This window comes from Anastrepha obliqua, chromosome 4 (genome assembly GCF_027943255.1).
Source record: "Anastrepha obliqua isolate idAnaObli1 chromosome 4, idAnaObli1_1.0, whole genome shotgun sequence".
NCBI lineage: Eukaryota > Metazoa > Arthropoda > Insecta > Diptera > Tephritidae > Anastrepha > Anastrepha obliqua.
Genome location: NC_072895.1, coordinates 79,933,828 through 79,952,665, shown reverse-complemented (window position 1 = coordinate 79,952,665; position 18,838 = coordinate 79,933,828). Strand labels below are relative to the sequence as shown.

General features: G+C 36.4%; 1 protein-coding gene across 4 annotated transcripts in view; it reads right to left on the bottom strand.

Moving 5' to 3' along the window:
• Window positions 1-6,289: 6,289 nt before the first annotated feature.
• The window catches only part of LOC129245558 (uncharacterized), a 38,483-nt gene continuing 25,934 nt past the window's right edge, over window positions 6,290-18,838 (bottom strand). Inside the window, exons 1-3 of one of the 4 annotated variants that reach the window (XR_008582414.1) lie at window positions 8,976-10,225; window positions 6,820-8,826; window positions 6,290-6,733 (exon numbers count right to left, since the gene is read on the bottom strand). Coding sequence is in view for 1 of the 4 variants with exons in the window: in XM_054883775.1 (XP_054739750.1) it covers window positions 7,498-8,826; window positions 8,976-10,127 (2,481 nt within the window). In the remaining 3 variants the exon portion in view is untranslated. Of the gene's footprint in view, window positions 8,827-8,975; window positions 10,504-18,838 lie in introns of those variants that run through there. The other 3 variants (XR_008582413.1, XR_008582415.1, XM_054883775.1) reach the window with 3 other exon arrangements.

The following is an 18,838-nucleotide window of genomic DNA, read 5'->3' as shown; positions in this document are numbered from 1 at the left end:
TAGTGTTCGTGGAAAAAACAATTTTTTTCGTTTTTTGTTTTTTTTGAAAAATATAAATGGATAATGGTTAAAAAAGCTCCAATGCTTAATAAAACATATAAATTGAAACGAAAAATTCATGGATGATCAGGAAAAAAGACGATTGTTTCTTAGTTATTCATATGCGTTGATTTGAAATTTAAAAACAATCTTCTTTTTTCCTGATTTTCAATTTATATTTTATATTTACTCAAAAACAAATAGAAAAACAAAAAATATTGCTTATGCCAAAGCCCTTGAATAAAGAATAAAGAAATAAATAATATGAAAACTATATATTTTCTGTTCTAAACCATATCTATTCTATTTTAGTGTGCCCAGCGAAGGGGGCCGGGTTTGCTAGTATAATATATAAACATATATATAATATATATAAACACGACACGATGGCTTATTCCGCCAATTTTTTGTTAATAAAAAAAAGAAATAAAAAGCAGATCAAGTTTTTTATTGAAATGAAAAAGTGTTTGCTCCAACCACTCAAAATCAAAAAGTTAATTTAAACCACATAAATAGGTGAATAAAAAAGTTTAAAATATAAAATGTTTCCTTTTATTCAACGGGTTTTATTTAAAAAATACATCAAAAGTGGGAAAAATATCTGACATCTGCAGAAGTGTTACTAGATCTTGCGGGAAAGGACACGCAACCTGAACCAGGGAACTTGTTTAATGCAAAATAAGCGTTTCGGTTGCGCAACTTGCACTACATCAGTTCCCCCACTGTGTTCTCCAGCATGAGATTAAAGTATTCACACCCAATAAAGGGTCTTTCAATACACGCGCCTTGATGCTGTTTTAAAATAAAACATGTAAAAATTTATATTCTTCCAGGTTTCACTATTTTTTATTCAAAACTCGTCTCTTCACAAATATTGTATTTTTAAATTTTATATTTTCTTTTATTCTACAGCGATTTGTTTGCTGATTGGCAAAGGTTAAGTATTCATCCGATGGAGCTCTTTCTGCTCTACAGAGCAGGAGGCAAAAATCAACATTTTCGACATCTGCTCTTCTTTGCTTTTCATCGAGGTCAAAGAGATGCCGAAGCAGCCCGAGACATTTGCGACGTGTATGGAGAAGGTGTCATAAGCGAGTCTACAGCACGGAAATGGATTGCAAAACTAAAAATTTGCGACTTTGACGTCGATTATACGTTCCGCAGCGGAAAGCCTTCTGAATTCGATGAAAAACGTCTTAAATTACATTTGAAGGAGAACGGTCGCCAAACTAGTCGGGAATTGGCGGCAAATATGAACTGCGATCATAAAATGATTCTCAATTACCTGGGGCCACACGAGCTCAACAAAACAAAAAAAACAAAGAAAATCACCTTCAAATTGCGTCTCCGCATCTCGCCAGCCATCGAGCAATACGCGGTCATAAACAGCGCTTTTTGTACCGAGTCGTCACTCGAGATGAGAAATGGTGCCTTCACATCAACATGAAGCAAAGAAAGGAGTGGGTGGTCCAGGAGATACGCCACGCCTCATCCAAAGATCATGATATGTGTTTGGTGGGACTGGGAGGTCATGGTGCACTGGAAAATGTTCGAAAAGAATGCCACGGTCAACCAAGATCTCTACATGTCCCATGTACATCGCGCCAATGAGGTCATTCGACTGAAAATACTTGATCGACATGGTCACACCACACTCCTTCACGACAACGCCAGGCGACATGTTGTACAAGTCGTCATAGCCGCACGCTAAGAGGTCGAATGAGAGTTTCTTCAGCATCCGCCGTATTCCCATTTTTTCGGCTCCCTGCCAAACCATACGAAGGGCGTTACCTTCGATAACAGAGAGGTCCTTAAAAACTGGCTCAATAATCTAATCCAAATCCAAATTTGGTGGAACGGCATCAACAAATTGATCGAGAGGTGGGAAGAGGTTGTAAACAGCAACGGGGAATATAAAATTGATTAACTTCATATAATTATTGATTTTTGTTTAAATAAAAGTGTTCGGTAAAAACGCTACGAACTTATTCCCCAACTTAATACATGTGAAAAATTACATAATTTACAAACGTCGAGATGTCGACGCTACAGCAGCAATATTCTCAACAGAACTTCCCCCTGCAGTCGCTTCTGCGCTACCGGAACGTCCCGGATTTACTATATATCCGGTTAAGGACTGTCACTCCAGTAACACTCCCCGCACGTGTATGGGAAATGTTTTTGCTGCTACAACAACAACAACAACAACAACAACAACAACAACAACAACAACAGCAGCAGCAACAACCACAACAGAACTTACAGTTTTTGGTCTGCCAACCCTTTTCCTATCATGTTGTTGTTGTTGTAGCAGCATATTCATTCCCAATACGTGTACGGGGAATGCTGCTTGAGTGACAGAATATATATCCGGATCCTTTCGGCAACGCTGAACCGACTGCCCTATTTCTATTCTCGACAGAACCAGTTTCTTGAACATTTTTCGCCAACCTTTGAATTTTCGACTCATTCGGGTGATTGTTTCCACCAAAAAATTATGAGTTTTGCGATATGTTGCCCTTAAAGATCGACCATTTTCATAATAAGTTTCAATAGTTTTAATATCTATCGTGCAAAATAATACATCTGTCCACTTGACAAATGTCAAAGATGACTAAAAAAAGGTACCGACTAGGAGTTTTTCACTACTGACATCTAGGCGTCACTTTTGAAAGACCCTTTACAATGCCTTGAATATTGCTCGACATCAACTTCCACTGCTGGGCAAATCGTATATTTATGCAACAAAATGCAAGAAGTTCTAATGCGCACGCATTTTCCTAGGTACACAAGGGCCCTTGCTTATAACACTGTTAACTTGAGAACCAGCAGTATCTCCGGGAACATCATAAGTTAGAAAAAGGTTAAATGGTAATTATGGTATGTCCGTCCAACGGAGCATACATCTCAAGGACTCAAGATGGCATCTTTTCCGCTGAATTACAAGCGGCCTATGACCTTCCAAGTCTCCTTCTCACAAATATCGTAAAGGCTTGCCTTAACGTTTCCACATATCGGGAGTATCGACCATTAGTATTGATGCTACAACAACAACAACAACAACAACAAACATTGCCAGAGTGGTTTTCGTCCTTAAGGGAGGCAAGGCTTCGTATGTGAAACGAAAGTCAATAAGGCCCACCCCCTTCACTTTTGAAAGACCCTTTATAATGCCTTGACATTTTCTCGACATCAACTTCCACTGCTCGGAAAATCGTATGCAAATATTGTATATAATTGATTTAAAAGCGTTTTCAGCTAATTTTTAACTTAGTTTTTTATTTGAAGTTTGTTTGCGTTTCTTGGTTTTGAATTTATCAGTCAACATGTTTTAATATACTAAAATCTGAATTCGGATTAATTTAAGGATACTAATCTAACTATGTGCATATACTCGTATGTAAACTGTTTTTAACCAACGAAATGTTACTGGCAATGGAATCAACACTTTACGTGGACACAAAATAAAATTTAATTTAAACGAAAAATAAACATGACAATTTTACCAAATTCTGGTTTTAACTGTTTCAAATTACTTTATCAAATTTTAAAAAAGACATATAAACTTACATACATACATAGATACATAATCTTACAAACTATAATAATAGACTCTGAAATTTTCTACTTGAATTTATATTATTTACAGTTAAATTTATTAATTCAATTTATCTGAATTTTTGTTGAATGCGAAACGCCAATCCAAATTTTAATTGCATTGCCCCCAGCGCAGATTTTGAATATTTATCAGAATAAATATTCTTTGTGTGTTTAAAATTAGAAGATTTGAGAATTTATACTATGAATTATTACCGATTTATTTTTGAAATGTTAAAAATACATTGTACGGTTTTTGTCGATTTTTGAATTAATTTTCATGAAAATGGAAATAAATTTAACATTTACTGGTTCATCAGGAGTCTAAATGTTCCATCTGAAATCCTGTCTGTTATTGTATGTTTTTTTTATTATTTTGTGGTAAGTGTCAGTCTTTTAAAATTGAACTTAGTTTGTGGCGAATTTTCAAAATTAAAAAAAAAAAAATTTAAAAATATTTATTACAATAAAGTAAAAGCTACAAACAAAAATTTAACATCTGTACTCATGTACGTACATACATATGTAAGTATGTATGCACATGTCCACAAGGACTTTACAACGCCGCAGTACTTATATTTGATTTGAGGTAGAATTGTTGTAAATATGTATATTCACTTAGTTGGTAACTATACTTACTTATATATTCTTCATACTTGAGCGACTTTATTATTAATTTAAGAAAAAATACTAAATTAAAAGTAGACATCTAAATAGTGCAGCAGATTTTTTTTTAGCTTAATTACTAGTCTGTGGATATTTATATAAACAAATCACTGGCATACAACGTTCAAAGATTACAAATTGATTTGAGTGTAGTTTTGAAAACTATTTTTTTTTTTGTTTTTGAAAATTCTCTTTAAGCACTAAACACAAATATGACAATTAATAGCTTCTAAAGTTTACTAATGGCATTTCATTTTGCACAACGCCTCGCCTAAGAAGGCTTTATGTGTGTAGTTTTCTTATTTTAAATTCATTTCATTTAACGAGGACAACCGTTTATTTCAACATTTGTTTAGGAAATCCACTTTTAAGGGCATGCAATAGAATAATGCATAACTGTTTTTGAAGCAGTTATCCACCCAAATTCAAAGACAAGAAAGTGCAATCACGTCCCATTTCTCTAACTGAACTCGGCTAGGCGAATCCAGCGCACAAAAAGCCAATTCGACCAGATTACAATCTATTTAGAGCCAATTAGTTTTAATTAAGACAAATTCCCTATCGTGTTTTGTTGACGGGACGGGCCCGATACTGCGCCGAAGAACATACATACAATATAAAACAACAAGGTTCAGTTGCCAGCCCGTTCCACTAATAAAACTCGGCTAGGAGAAATCACCACCTAAACAAACACCTATTGCAACGAGTGTTTAATGCGTTTCCACCGCAGCTTATTCTTGGGTTTGCTGTCTCTAGCGTGTTTAAGCGCAAAATCCAGCCAAAAGGCTTGTCACATCCCATACAAATATTACAACTCAAATCCATTTCAAACTTTCTCAGCTCATTGTTTTGGGTTTGCATGCAATTTAATATAAAATCGCGGTGTTCATTTACTTAACGTTTTCTCTTTTGTCATTGTGTTCTTCTTAGGAAATCTGACAACAATGTTTTGCGAGTTGTCCAATAGCGAGACAATTTAATTGACTGCAGGTGTCTAAAATTTATATATGATTTTTTAATTATATGTCGTTGCGTCACTAGTTATTACTTCAAAATAAAATTACAAAGTCAGCAAAAAAATTTTCGATTTTATGCATCATTTTACAATTGCAGCAGATCGCACTTCAAAATAAAAAATTAAATAAACGATTTACAGTTTAAACACAATTTTCATCAAACACCCAATGGAAACATTTGGCTATCTCTGAAACACAAAACCTGCATACCCATGCCTTGGTCTTTAGTGGAGTCGTATTATAACAGTATAGGTGTAATTCATCTACTAAAACTGGCGCACAAAATTCACCATCACAAAATCTATCATAGTTAAATCCAATTCGTTAGATTTTAGTACTTAAGTTGCACCTTCTTTTTTAGACGTTCTCTGCCAATTAGTTCTGAACTGATTCGAATTAATTCTAATGTGAATTTTGGTGGTGAAATTTTCTAGATGAGTTTTGTTAGACAAACCGGCCGGGATTGCATCTTCTTGTCTTGTTAAGTTTTTGCTAACGGTTCGTTCATCCACCACAGAGTTGGGTTTTTCGATGCAATTGTACTTTTTCCATACAATACCACTAATGAAAGTACTTAAGTACAACGGATACAGTTTTGATAAATAATGCCGATAATATCATTATTTTTGTATTGCAATGGTTTTAATAAGCTTAATAGAATTTAACATATTTTTTTAATGATTCAGTGCCCTCTTTAGTAAAAACAAAAGAAGAAGAAGAAAAAAAGCCAGAGTGCAATATGAAAATGGAAATTAGAAAGCGGTGAAACTAGTTTAGAAAACATTACCGTGGACGAAAAGCTTTTTGGCAGACAACTGGTGTCATTCTAATTTTAAATTCATTACTGAAAACGTAAACGATACCGTGGTTATTATCCTTTGTGTTTTCTTATGCTTATTGTTATATAAAAAAACAAAAAATAATTTTCAAATGAAGATATTAATTAATCACAAAAACAAAAATTAGTACAATTTTATTACAAAAAGTATAATTTTTAAGAGGATTTGTTACAATTTCGAAAATTCCATACTCAACCCTGATCTATCATAACTCGAGCCCAACATTCACCCAACTAAAAACCTATTGGTTCCGAATTTATACCTTTTAGCACTAATTATTGTAATATTTTGAATGGTGAATGTCGTTTGCAAATTTTGGTGTTGGAATGGGTCTGTTTTTTCTCTGGTTGTCTCCTCTCTCTTCTAGAAGTTCGCTGTTCTGCATGTACATACATGCACAATTTTTCAACCGAACTGCGATTTTTAGTGAAATTTTCTTTAATTTCTCCAGATTCTGCATTTCCGCTTTCCGGACTTTCATCTCTTCTTCAGTCTTGTGTAAGTTTTCTTCTTTTAAAGTTATAAACGGTGGTGAGTTTTGTCTCTACGTTAGCACATGCATCAAAGTGGCATTTCCTTTTTTTTTTGTGGGGTGAACAAATGATCATTATGTTCTACATAAAAATTTCTGAGCCGAGGTTAATTTTGCGTCCTATACTCACTTCTTTGTTTGTTTCATTCTAAATCTAATTTTACACTTTTAGTACTACATATCTAACGTGTAGCATATCAGTTTTATTTATAAAAGTCTACTTTTAGGCACAGGGTGATTCCGACAACAGTAGCTTCCTTTTTCTTTTCTTTCTTTTTCCTTTTGAACGAAACGCAAATGCATTTTTAAGGAATATCTGGCTTTCAGTTTTTTAATAAACCCATTCGTATTCCGTAAAAACATAATTCTTGCTATTTAACTAAATTACGCCAACAAAAAAAAAAATATATATATATACATATATATTTAAAACATATTTACTAGGTTCACGAAAAAGTTTAACTTGTGTAATTCTCTACTACGTTCCGCATATTTTGCTGTTCCTTACATACGTTAAAAACATTTGGGAACTCACTTAAAGCTTCTTTTAGTACTGCCCATTGCTCCATCCACTTATTGCACTATTGCAGTAACGTATATGTGTACATTATATAAGATCATAATTTTATCATAACTAGCTTACTTAAGAAGTTATTAATGTTATGCTATGCTATGTTATGTCAGTTCCCCATTTCTCTGCAGCCTTGTTCAAGCATTGTATGGTCTGTATGGCAGACAGTCAACGGGTCAGAAACAATGATTCGTAACAAGTATCGGTTGCGTAGTGCCACGCCATGGATAGCATTAATCAGTCGGTGCGTCCATCGTCGATACTAATGACCTCGCGTTTTATTGTTGCCATTGTTGTTGCTGCTTCTAATGTGGAGTTTGATTCGTTGTTGTACTCATCAACGCTGTTGTTGTCCGCAATCGTCAGACCGTTACTGTTCCGACTTGAGCTTCGACTTCGATGGTTGTTCGGGCTAATGGCTGCAGGTGCTACAGCCACTGATGCTGCAGTGGCGAGTTTAATAACTCCTGTGCTGCATTCGACTGCTGCTGGAATTGTTGCCGCGCGTGGTGAGGGTGGCGAGTATGAGGGTGAACGCGTGCGTCGTTGTAATGCTTCCTCTTGCGGCGATATACAACGCCTGCGTGACACAGATAAGTCTTCAACATGGCCAGCAGTCTCTTCAACTTCGCGGGAGTGTTGTCGATTTCTGCGATTGTGTTCGCGAGCCCTGTCGCAGTTCTCCCGCTCTTGTCCGCGCTCAAACTCGTGCGCACGTCTCCTATCGTGTGCTTGCTCTCTTTCGTGGTCACGCTCATATTCTCGTTCGCGGTCACTCTCAGTTGCCATTTCTTGTTCATTTTCCAATTCATTTTCCAACCTGTGACGTTCATTTCTGTGGGCACCATCACGTTCAATGGCGTGTTCTCGATCGTGATCTAGTCCACGTTCCATCGCAAAATCTGACTCACTTACGCGCCCATACTTCCTACCGTAATTAGGTGGACTGGGAGAACGCACGGCATTAGGCCCATTGGGACCTGGGCTTGTTGAAATACGATTGGCGGCAGCGTGTGCAGCCGCCGCCAGCAACAGTGCGCCCCGTCCTGCAATGTCTCCACCTCGACTCTCTAAGGCCTGTTGCAGTAATGCGTGATCTAATAACGAATGCGGCAGCTGAGGAGGAATGTGATGGTGCTCAGCACGATGGTGATCTTTAGGTTCACGCTCATCGTTGCGTCCGTCATGCATCGACGACATTAATGGCTCAGCGCCATAGCCGTGTGGGTACGGAAAAGCGGTGGACGACTCTACGTTACTAGGACTACGTTTCATGGTGCGATTCATTGGCCGTCCCGTGGTTATTCCTAATTTCTTAACTTTGTCGTACAGTGTGCGAGACGGAACACCGAACTTGCGTGAGGCTTGCAGCGCACTCATACCTTCCCGCACACACTGAATAGCTGACATAATGTCGCTGCGTGTGTATTGCTTATAGCGTTTCCATTCCGGTTTCTGATTCGAATTGGAGCTAAACCCTCCACCTGCATAATTGCTCTTTGCATCGTAACCATCGTCATCGAAAGATCGATCAGTGTAGGGTGAATGCGGTTCATCAGGATATTTCTGTAAGGGAAGTAGAATTATAAAAAATAAATAAAAGACATTTGTTGCTTTTTTACCTATTGTTCAAATAAAAGGAGTTTATAGGATATAAACATTTTATAGTATAACTAATAGGTTTGAGTGTTAAGTTCTCCATGGAACCTACTGACCTTATCGCTGCTGTAGTCGGCGCCGTTGAAGTGATGACCGTGATTGTTATTATGTCCTGTCAATGATCCAGTATGTGGCGAGTTCTTGTCGACATTTGATTTTTCTGATTTAGTTGCGCCAGACAATGAGAAAGACATTGGTTGGGATGAGTCGGCGGGATTGGCTTGAGCCAAGACATTACGTAAAATAGGGGTGTCACGGTTCATTAGCATTGAGGTCATCGACGAAAGCTTCTTACGCTTTAGCGGGTTATCCGGCACAGAATCATAGACAGAGCCCAAAAGGCTTACTGCTGCTGACGGCGATAATGGCCATTGGCTACGTTCGGCATTTGATGGCTGAGATTGTGAATGAGTGGGTGTCTGTGGTGTATTCGAGGACTTAGATTGTCCTGCGCCCTCAGTGCCAGCAGACCCACCACTATTGGAGGGGCCAGGAGATTTGGAATATAAATTTGAGTATGGGGACTTATAGTTAACGTATGGTGGCGAGGAGGTGCTGGAAGTTGCAGCCGATGGCGATATGTTTGAGGACGTTGAGATCACGGATGATGAGTTCTTTTGTGGTGGCATTGGTAAATCGACGCCATGATCTTTAGCACCATTGTGCACACCGGTTGGTATGCTCTGGGCGGATGTTGAACTAGCCGTCATGGCATAAGGCGCTGTTAAAGATGACGCGCTGGTAGCCGCATATGGATAACCATGGCTTGATCGTCCCGCATGCTCTTCGCTCAGTTTGTTGAACTTCTCCTTCAGATCGGCCATATCGAAAAGTCCTTTCACTTCTAGCTCTTCGGCAATACGCATTATAGTGGGTATTTGGCTCTGTGTTACATTCACTTCACCGGTGTACATGTAATCAAGCAGTGCGCGCATTTCGAATGCTTTCACACCGGGAAAAATAATGCTGCAATGATCCATTGGTACATCCTGCAATATGGCCTGGAAATATGGCGAATTGGCGGCTAACACTACCCTGTGCGCTTTAAATTGCACTTGGTCGTCGACAACAATCGTACAGTCCACATAGCTCTCAACCTTTATAAGCGCATCGAGAATTTCGACCAGGTTAGATTTATGATTATTCCAACGTAAACAATATGTTTGACCCTCAATTGTGGGCGGCAATGGGGGGTAGGGGCCACCCATGGCTGTGTATGTTGTGACTGCAGTGACAGCGGTCGTTTGTGGGCTGCAATCGGTGCTGGTAATGCTGCTTGAAGTCGGAGGCGCTGTTGTCGGGGGCAGTATTGTTGATGACGGCGGCGACAGAATGTTATGCGGCCTCGGCGTGATGCCTGCAATGGCGTATGGTATGAGACTCTGAAATGTCGTACTTAGCAATGATGCCGGCAAAAGCGAAGATGATAATGATGGAAGGGTGAGTTCAGGATTATATGCGGATGAGAAAACAAAATTGGGATCGATGGCGGATGATGAAGGCGATGAGGATGTAGATGAATTATAGGTGAGATTTTTGCGAATTTTGAGAGCCAGTTTAAAGCTTTGCAATTGATTAGTGGACCTGTGAAGAGCACACACGAAAAATACATAAAATAACCATTTCAAACTGTTATATGGTACGTATGTAGTTGATAATGAAATTGTTTAAACGTTGATATTGCGAATATTTCTTGAAAAATTGAACTGAATTTTATTCAAATTTGAAATTTTCTACATCATTGCGAATATAATCCAGGTTGGCTTCAATTTTCATAATGGAAACAAACTGTAACAAGTGCGCAAATTGCAAAGTTTATTCGAGTCTACTTGAAATTAATATTTTTTCTAATAAATTTGTATATACACATACATACATACATTAGCATACACAGCAATATTTATTGCTTCTAATTTCATGTAGCCGCTTCTAATGCCTTCCAGGTTATTGGCGATAAATATACATATATGTATGTACATACATACACTCTCCATATAAAAAAGGGAGAACATAAAAAAAATTATAAAACTTATTATACTTTGGCAAAATATTTCGAAATAATATTAAGATTTACGTTAGGTCCAAAAATTGAGTTTTTTAATTAAAACAAATAAAGTTTTTCAATAATAGAGTTTTTTTTAATAAAAAGAAATAATTTTTAAAATATTTTTTTACAAAAAATCACCTAGTTGATAGAGGTGATATTTTAAGACTTTCAGCAAAATATTTGTTTATATTAATAATATATACATATACATATGTACGTATGTATATGCCTTGACTCGGGTATTGAGTCAGGATACTCGTATACAGTAATATTTATAATTTAAAGCCCAAAATATGAGTTGTCTACTTTATTTTTGCAAATCCAAAGCAAGTTCAATAGTCATGATTTTACAAACGCATAAAACGTGTACATATCTATGTATATATTTAATAGTAATTACACAGATTAAGACAAATTGTAAAATAAAGCTTGGACAAATTAAAATTTTCATTTGTTTATATGTCAAATATCATAGATATGTATGTATGTATATAAATATTTGGCTTATAAAAAAATGTATGATGTGTTGCTTTACTTGCAGTATTAAGTTTTTTTTCATGTTTTATACACTCAAAAAATGGTGGTGGAAATGAGAGCCATCAAAGTGTATGTAAGCACATATATATATATGTATGTATATACCTTTATGTGTACTAATTTTTGCTAAAAAGTACTGCTTTTTTGGGGGTGGACATTTTTAATTCTCTCTTTCCTTGGCTGGTATAATTTTTTATTTATGCATACACACATAACTATGTACATACATACACACATATGTATACGACTATACACATTAACCTGAATAATAGTTTGCGTGCATTTGCATGTCGATTTCAAAATAGTTATCTGAAACTCCTAAAATGGCGCGACTTCCGCTGTCTGTTTGGTGGTACTCGTGCAAGATGTTTCTGTTTCAATTACTTTTTTTTAATATTTGATTTTTCCCCTCTGCTAAAGGTTTGGTTACGCGCATCTTCGCGTGTGTGTATGTGCGAGCATATAACTTGTCCAATGCAACATGTGTGTGTATGTGCGTGGCAGTTTCAAGTAGTCTCCAAATGGTGGCAACTGACAAAGAGCACCATATGTGACATTAAGATACCAAAAGCAAGAACTAAATTTGTAAGATACTCTAACGTTAAAGTACAGTTTACACTTGATAATGCTCTCACTTTTTCCATGCATGTACTCGTACATATGTACATATCTACATATGATTGTTCATATACCATACGTATATGTATACTTATGTACTAATGGCCACGAAAATAGGCACATATTATATATTACGGTATAGAATCTTTTTAAACTGATTTACAGTTTTCAGATGATTTTCCGAAAATTGTTTCTTTTTTTCATTTGTATAAGCAACTGACATGCATTTTTACTGAGCAATAATTGCATTCAAAATGTTGATCTAATAAATGTTGTACTGAGCACAAGAAGCTGTGAAGATCTATTGAAGTTAAATTTTTTGGTGGAAGACAATTTTCAACTTTAACAAACAACTTAAATGCTGAATTTTTTGGAATCAGGTTTCTGAACATTCTCTGCGCTAATTTGTTTAACTTTTTTCAATGAAAACAACTAAGAAATTCTAAATGTGGTTCGAACCAAGCCTTTTACAGCCTGCGAACATTTTAGTAAAAAGAGTTTCGAAATCATAAAAAAAATAGTAGGAGCATGTGCATTGGTAAAAGGGAGCAAATAACAAGAGCAGATAATTCAACCAGTGAGCTATGCACAAAAAAGTAAGCTCATAAGTGAAGTTTTAAAGGCTACAAACCAAAATAAAGAGAAAACAGTATGAGTGTGTATTATGCTAATGCTTTAAAAGGTGTATCTCCAATGTTAGTTGTTAAGGCAAAAAATGAACAAAAAATAAAAAAATACACAAACTGTTGTAAAGACTAGGCTTGATCTTCAAGGAACTACATACTAGTTGTAATTATTTTTAATTTTTTATTTCCAATACATATTAGTTGGAATTTTGCAGTGGCTTATTTTTGAAATTTTGTAAGCCGTTGGAGCTCCTTATATCTGCTGGCAGTTCGTTGTACATTGTTTAGCCTTTATAGGACAAATCTTGCTGTAGATTTTCAAAACAGAAATTTAAATTATTTCTAATTTTTATACCTCACATTCACCGGATTTATGCTCAAACGGACAACGCCCACACTTTAACTTCTTAGTATACAGGTGTTTGCGTTGTGGTTGAAACCCAAACTTTTATAGCATCTTTTTATATTTTGATCATCAGCTGATATTTATTTTTGCATGCTTTAACGCTTCAGAGTATTTCTCATGGTCAATGACAATAATTGCATTAAAAGTGCATCTTGAGCTATTATTATTATTAAATTTGTATTTTTACGAAATTCATTTTGTGATTTTATTTTCGCAACTATTTCAATATCACTATATTCCTCACTCATAGATGACTTCAATTTCTGGTTTAACGTTTCTGGGTTCACTGATTTCATGCACCTCCAAATTTAACTTATTCTGCAAAGTATTATATTTTTAATATTATTCTTTTCAAAATTGTCGTTTGCCCTAACAACAATCGATGCATATTTGCCTTTCATCCTATTAATTTTCATATAACCATCAATTTCTATAAATTGATTTTTCTTATACCAACTTTTACTTAGATCTCGGTTTGACAATAATTCGTGGGGCACCTTTCAAAGTGATTGCATAGGACACCTTATTTTTTCCTAATTTTTATTCTGTTCCCCACCTTTTTTCTGCTTCCTGTATTATCTCCTCTCTTTGGTTTGACAGGCTTTCAGCAGATTTCTCCGAATGCTCTTTATTAACCGAGCGCAATTTTTCTACCCTCCTAATTAGATCGTCTTTCTCCTTATTTGCTTTCTTAATCTGTTTGCCATTGCTTGCCAATAAAGCAATGATCTCCTTATTGTGGTTGCTTATTAGCTTCTCTATTATTATTATCTGTTCGCGAATTTTTATTTTGTTGATATTTGATATAGAGAGCATCTGCTTAAGTGCATCATCCACATTAGATATGTTCGTAACACAATCGTCACACATAAATTTCAAAAAGGGGCCATTCACTAACCTTGCAGGCAGTATTCATCTCTATCTTCACACGCTTGTGTTTTATGATAAACTCTCCCACACCCACCCGCATAGTGAATACCAGTTTCCCCTCGTATGCCCTTTCGGCACCTGTGACACTCTCCCATTACTCCCAGTTGCTGTAAGCTAAGTTTGCCGTTTTGTTTATTTCCGCAACTATTATTTATGTATTGGCGGCTGCCGTAGCCGAATGGGTTGGTGCGTGGCTACCATTCGCAATTCACAGAGATTACGTCGGTTCGAATCTCGGTGAAACAACAAAATAAAGAAAAAAAGAAGCATTTTTCTAATAGCGGTCGCCCTTCGGCAGGCAATGGCAAACCTCCGAGTGTATTTCTGCCATGAAAAGACTCCTCATAAAAATATTTGCCGTTCGGAGTCGGCTTAAAACTGTAGGTCCCTCCATTTGTGGAACAACATCAAGACGCGCACCACAAATAGGAGGAGGAGCTCGGCCAAACACCCAAAAAGGGTGTACGCGCCAATTCTGTATATGTATATGTATATATTATTTACGTATGAATGTATACTTATGTCTTTATTTGTTCCGAATTATTTACTTTAAGAGTTGTTATAACCAGTTATTTTTAATATTTAACAATATTAATATTTTGTGTCCTTTCGCTTTATTTGCGTATCCAATTGTGCTAATACGTAATTTCGCAATAGATATAAAATGTACATATGTATGTACATAAGTATTTTTTATTGCTTTTCAAGAGCGATGTCCGTTGACTTTAATAATCAATTACATACGTTAAATCATTCTTAGTATTTTGGTTTATATAATATGTATGTATGTTGTATAACCATACGTCTATATCCATCTCTCCATCCTTTCTGCTGTTACATACAAAAGTTATGTTTATGTGCTCGTGGGTATAACAAATAAAATTTATGAAATTATTCAATAAACAAATTAGATTAAAAAAAAAATAATAATAATCATTATCCGAGTGAAAAGAAAAAAATTTAAAATAAGTTCGAGCATCTGGCGCGACAGTATCCTATGACATCCATTAGGCCGTCATAATTTATTTATTTAGTTTACTGAACAAACAAAACTTCATTACGGACTAATAACAAAATCCAGCTTAGTTACTCATTAATAATATGTAATTACAGACTAGAAAATAGAATTCAATGAGTTTTTAAAAACATCTGTGGAAAAAGCAATATCAAATGATATTTTGTTCGAGTTCATTTTAAGTTCGATTCTAACACGTGTAATAGGGGCATTAGTACCAATTTTTCTAACATAAGGTTAGGAACCATTTCCCTGTAGCGCTCACCATTAACAGCAATGTTGGCTCCACCTGCAGTTTTGAAAACGTTTGCCCCAATGTTGCTTTCCCCATGTCAACCACACCGATCAATCACTTTTTTTAAAATGTAACGGGCACAGGAGATCTTCTGCTTGAGGAATGTTCTTACTCCATATACATCAATTCTGCTAGCCCACATACTAGTCCGGGAGCCAGGGGTCATTTTGACCTCATCATTTCATGCCGACTGATTTTAATACTGAAGGCAGACGCCATCCAATGGATGACGAAACCAACCGTCACCTGGTCCAGTAGCGGTGGGTACGTGCGTGGGATGCTGCGAAACGTGTCGAAAAAAAAAAATTTAACAACTCATTTAATACCGGCTGAATTTTTTTTGTGTGTATTGTTGACATTTAGTAAAATAAAAGAAAAATAGTCAGCTGCGCCGTAGAGGGGAGAAAATACGTCAGCTGAACAGGCGAACTTGTAAAATTAATTAAAAAGTAAAACTACTTATGCCGATTGAATTTTTTTACATAATTTTGGACACATATGAAAATATAATAATGATGGTCAGCTGCGTTTATAGTGGTGGGAAGACCGTCAGCCGAAGCAAGAATGTATCATTGCGTTCAGCTGACATATTTTCCCCCCTCTACGGCGCAGCTGACTATTTTTTTTTATTCTACTAAATGTCAACAATACATGAAAAAAAATTCAGCCGGTATAAAATGAGTCGGTAGACATTTTTTTTCGACACGTTTCGTACCCTCCCACAATCTCACCCACCGCGCCCGCTGCGTTCACTTTCGTTATTCATGAAAGCTAAATCATAAGTATAGTCAAGAATTTAACGGTATAAAAACGCAGTCTAAAATCGACCCCTGGCTCTCGGACTATACCAGCGAAAGCTGATTTAGTGGTAAAAATTCAGTCAACTTCATATTGGCACCAAACGGATTAAAGCGAATTCATAGTTATAAGGAGCAGCTGATCTGTTTTTTTTTCTTTCGATTTGGTGGTTTGAATTTCAAACTGATCTGTTTTTTGTTGGGGTTTGTTTGTTTATATTCTCAATGAAATTTTCACAATCAAATCTCCAAATCGGAAAAATAAAATTCAAGCAAATTTTGTTTTTATGCTGTTGCTATCTATTATTTTGTTTCGATACGCCCTGACTTGGATATTGAAAGACTATTCAGCGGCCGAGTAGCCGAAAGGGTTGGTGCGTGACGGAGGGACCTACATCCTAATAAAGGGTCTTTCAAAAGACGCATGCATATATACATATATATCAAATGACTGAGTCGAAGAAGTTAATTTAGTTCGGCAAGAATACAAAAATCACACACTGTGCAGGAAACATTTATGTATGTAACGCAAAAATGTGTTTGAGGATCGGTCGATGGCGAACCAGTGGCGACACAAATCAGTAGGAACAACTTCTTAAAAGACATTGGACTTACCAAACGTGTGTGGATAAGATATTCATCAACGAATAACAAAAAAATATATCGATGAAACGCATTTGCGGTGAAAGGCCTTATTGTCGCGGAAACACATACAAATGTGCGAAACCTATTCATTTTCTTAGCACGACAGCAATATCCAATACTCACTTTCATACACTCGTAAATGGAATATAAAGGCAAACAATTGTAAGTTGAGCTCTATCTAAGCGATCTTATCAAACAAACAATAAGTAAATAAAGATCCAAGAGCGCGAGCTGATATTGAAACGTTCAGCCTGATCGACGAAGGAAGCAAGTGCGATTGAAATTTGAGAAATTGCATGTAATGTGCGTCGCTAGCATTTCGCAATAACTTGTCAAACAATGCTGAATATTCCTTTTTCTAACATATCGAATTGAGGAGCTTCAAACCGAAAGGAAATAAGGGGGAGAAATAAAACGTAAAAAATTGAATGCATAAAAGCAAAAACAAAAATTATAAGGATACGAAAAAAATCTATTTCGTATACAATTTTCCACTTCGGAAATTATTGGCACAATTGTTTTGAGCGTTAACCATTCGAATTTTTCATTTTGATTTCCCTTTTATTTCCTTTGCGATTTTCACCTTTTTCTTTTGATAAGAATTGTGCGTGTGCGTGTGCGTGGAAATAATTAATGGAGGGTGCAAATAAAGAAAAGACGAACGCCAGCATATTGATGAAAAATGTACGCAATGAAAGGAGCGCAAAAACAAAAACAACTTTTGCACATGCAGATAAATGCAGACAAACGCAACCAAACAATAGGTGCGCAGTCAGGTTGTCAGGCTGTCAGTTTATCAGGTTGACTGCTTTAAGGGATCCTTTCAAAAATGTGTAAGATCTCTTTTGTTTAAGAACGCAATTTTTTTATTGTTTGCGCTATTGGTATTTTTTGCGCAATAAAATGCAGTAGCGGGTAGGTATTCTTATGACGTTAGTGACCTGCTGGGATAGTTTTCGTATTGCGCATGCGCAAAGATCGATGTTTTACAGCCTAGCGGGCGCAGAAGAAACGATCTGTGATCAAATCGGATTAACTTTTGCGTGTTGCTGAGCGAATTAGGTTGTGAGATTTTAAGAATTGAAACAATAAGACGTATGATGAATGTTAACACTTTCAAGCGATTAGGTGCGCTTCAATGTGCTATTAGTCGCACCATGTTTGACGTTATGATTAAAAAAAGGCTAAGCGCAGAGAGTAGTTCCTTGAACTGTTTTAAAGTTAGAACAAAAATGTAATATTGTTATTTTTGTTATTATATTGTAATTATAGTTATTTCAGACTGATAGATTACTAGATTACGACAACCATGAGAGTAATTCTGGCTGTGACGTAACAATAAATAAAGCAAGTGCATTACGCTAGGGGAGAAACTCGCTCGTGAATAACACCCACATTTTATCGGTTTGGCAGTTCTCAGTTCAGCAAAATTGTTTTACTGTGAACAAACTTTTTGATTTACTTCTGTTAGTTTGGTTATACCCTTTCACACCAACTACGACAGCCGTTTGAAAAGTCCGTGCAAAGTCAGAGAGAGGGTACTGCTGGCGCATATCGAGGTTATGTTTAGTTAGCAGCATATCTCGAAAGAACACACAGCCAGCTCGGCATTTGTTTGAATCGAGGAAGTTGAGTGAAAAAACGGGAAAATTACAGTCCTTTTCCATCACGACAACGCACCAGCTTACGCCTTAGCAGTTGTGGTCGCAAAATTAATGCAAATAGGGTTCTGACTCATTTCACATCCCCCTATTCTCCAAGCTTGGCTCCCTCGGACTACTATTTGTTCCCCAATTTCAAGAAATGGCTAACAGCAAAAATATTGTATTCAAACAAGGAGGTGATTGCAGAAAGGAAGTACTATTTTTCAAGCTTGGACAAATTCTATTATTCGGATCAACAAACTAGAACAGCGTTGGACAAACTGCAATCGGTTCTACGTTACCGGAATGACCTGGATTTATATCCGGGCAAGGACTGTCCCTCCCGCAGCATTCCACGTA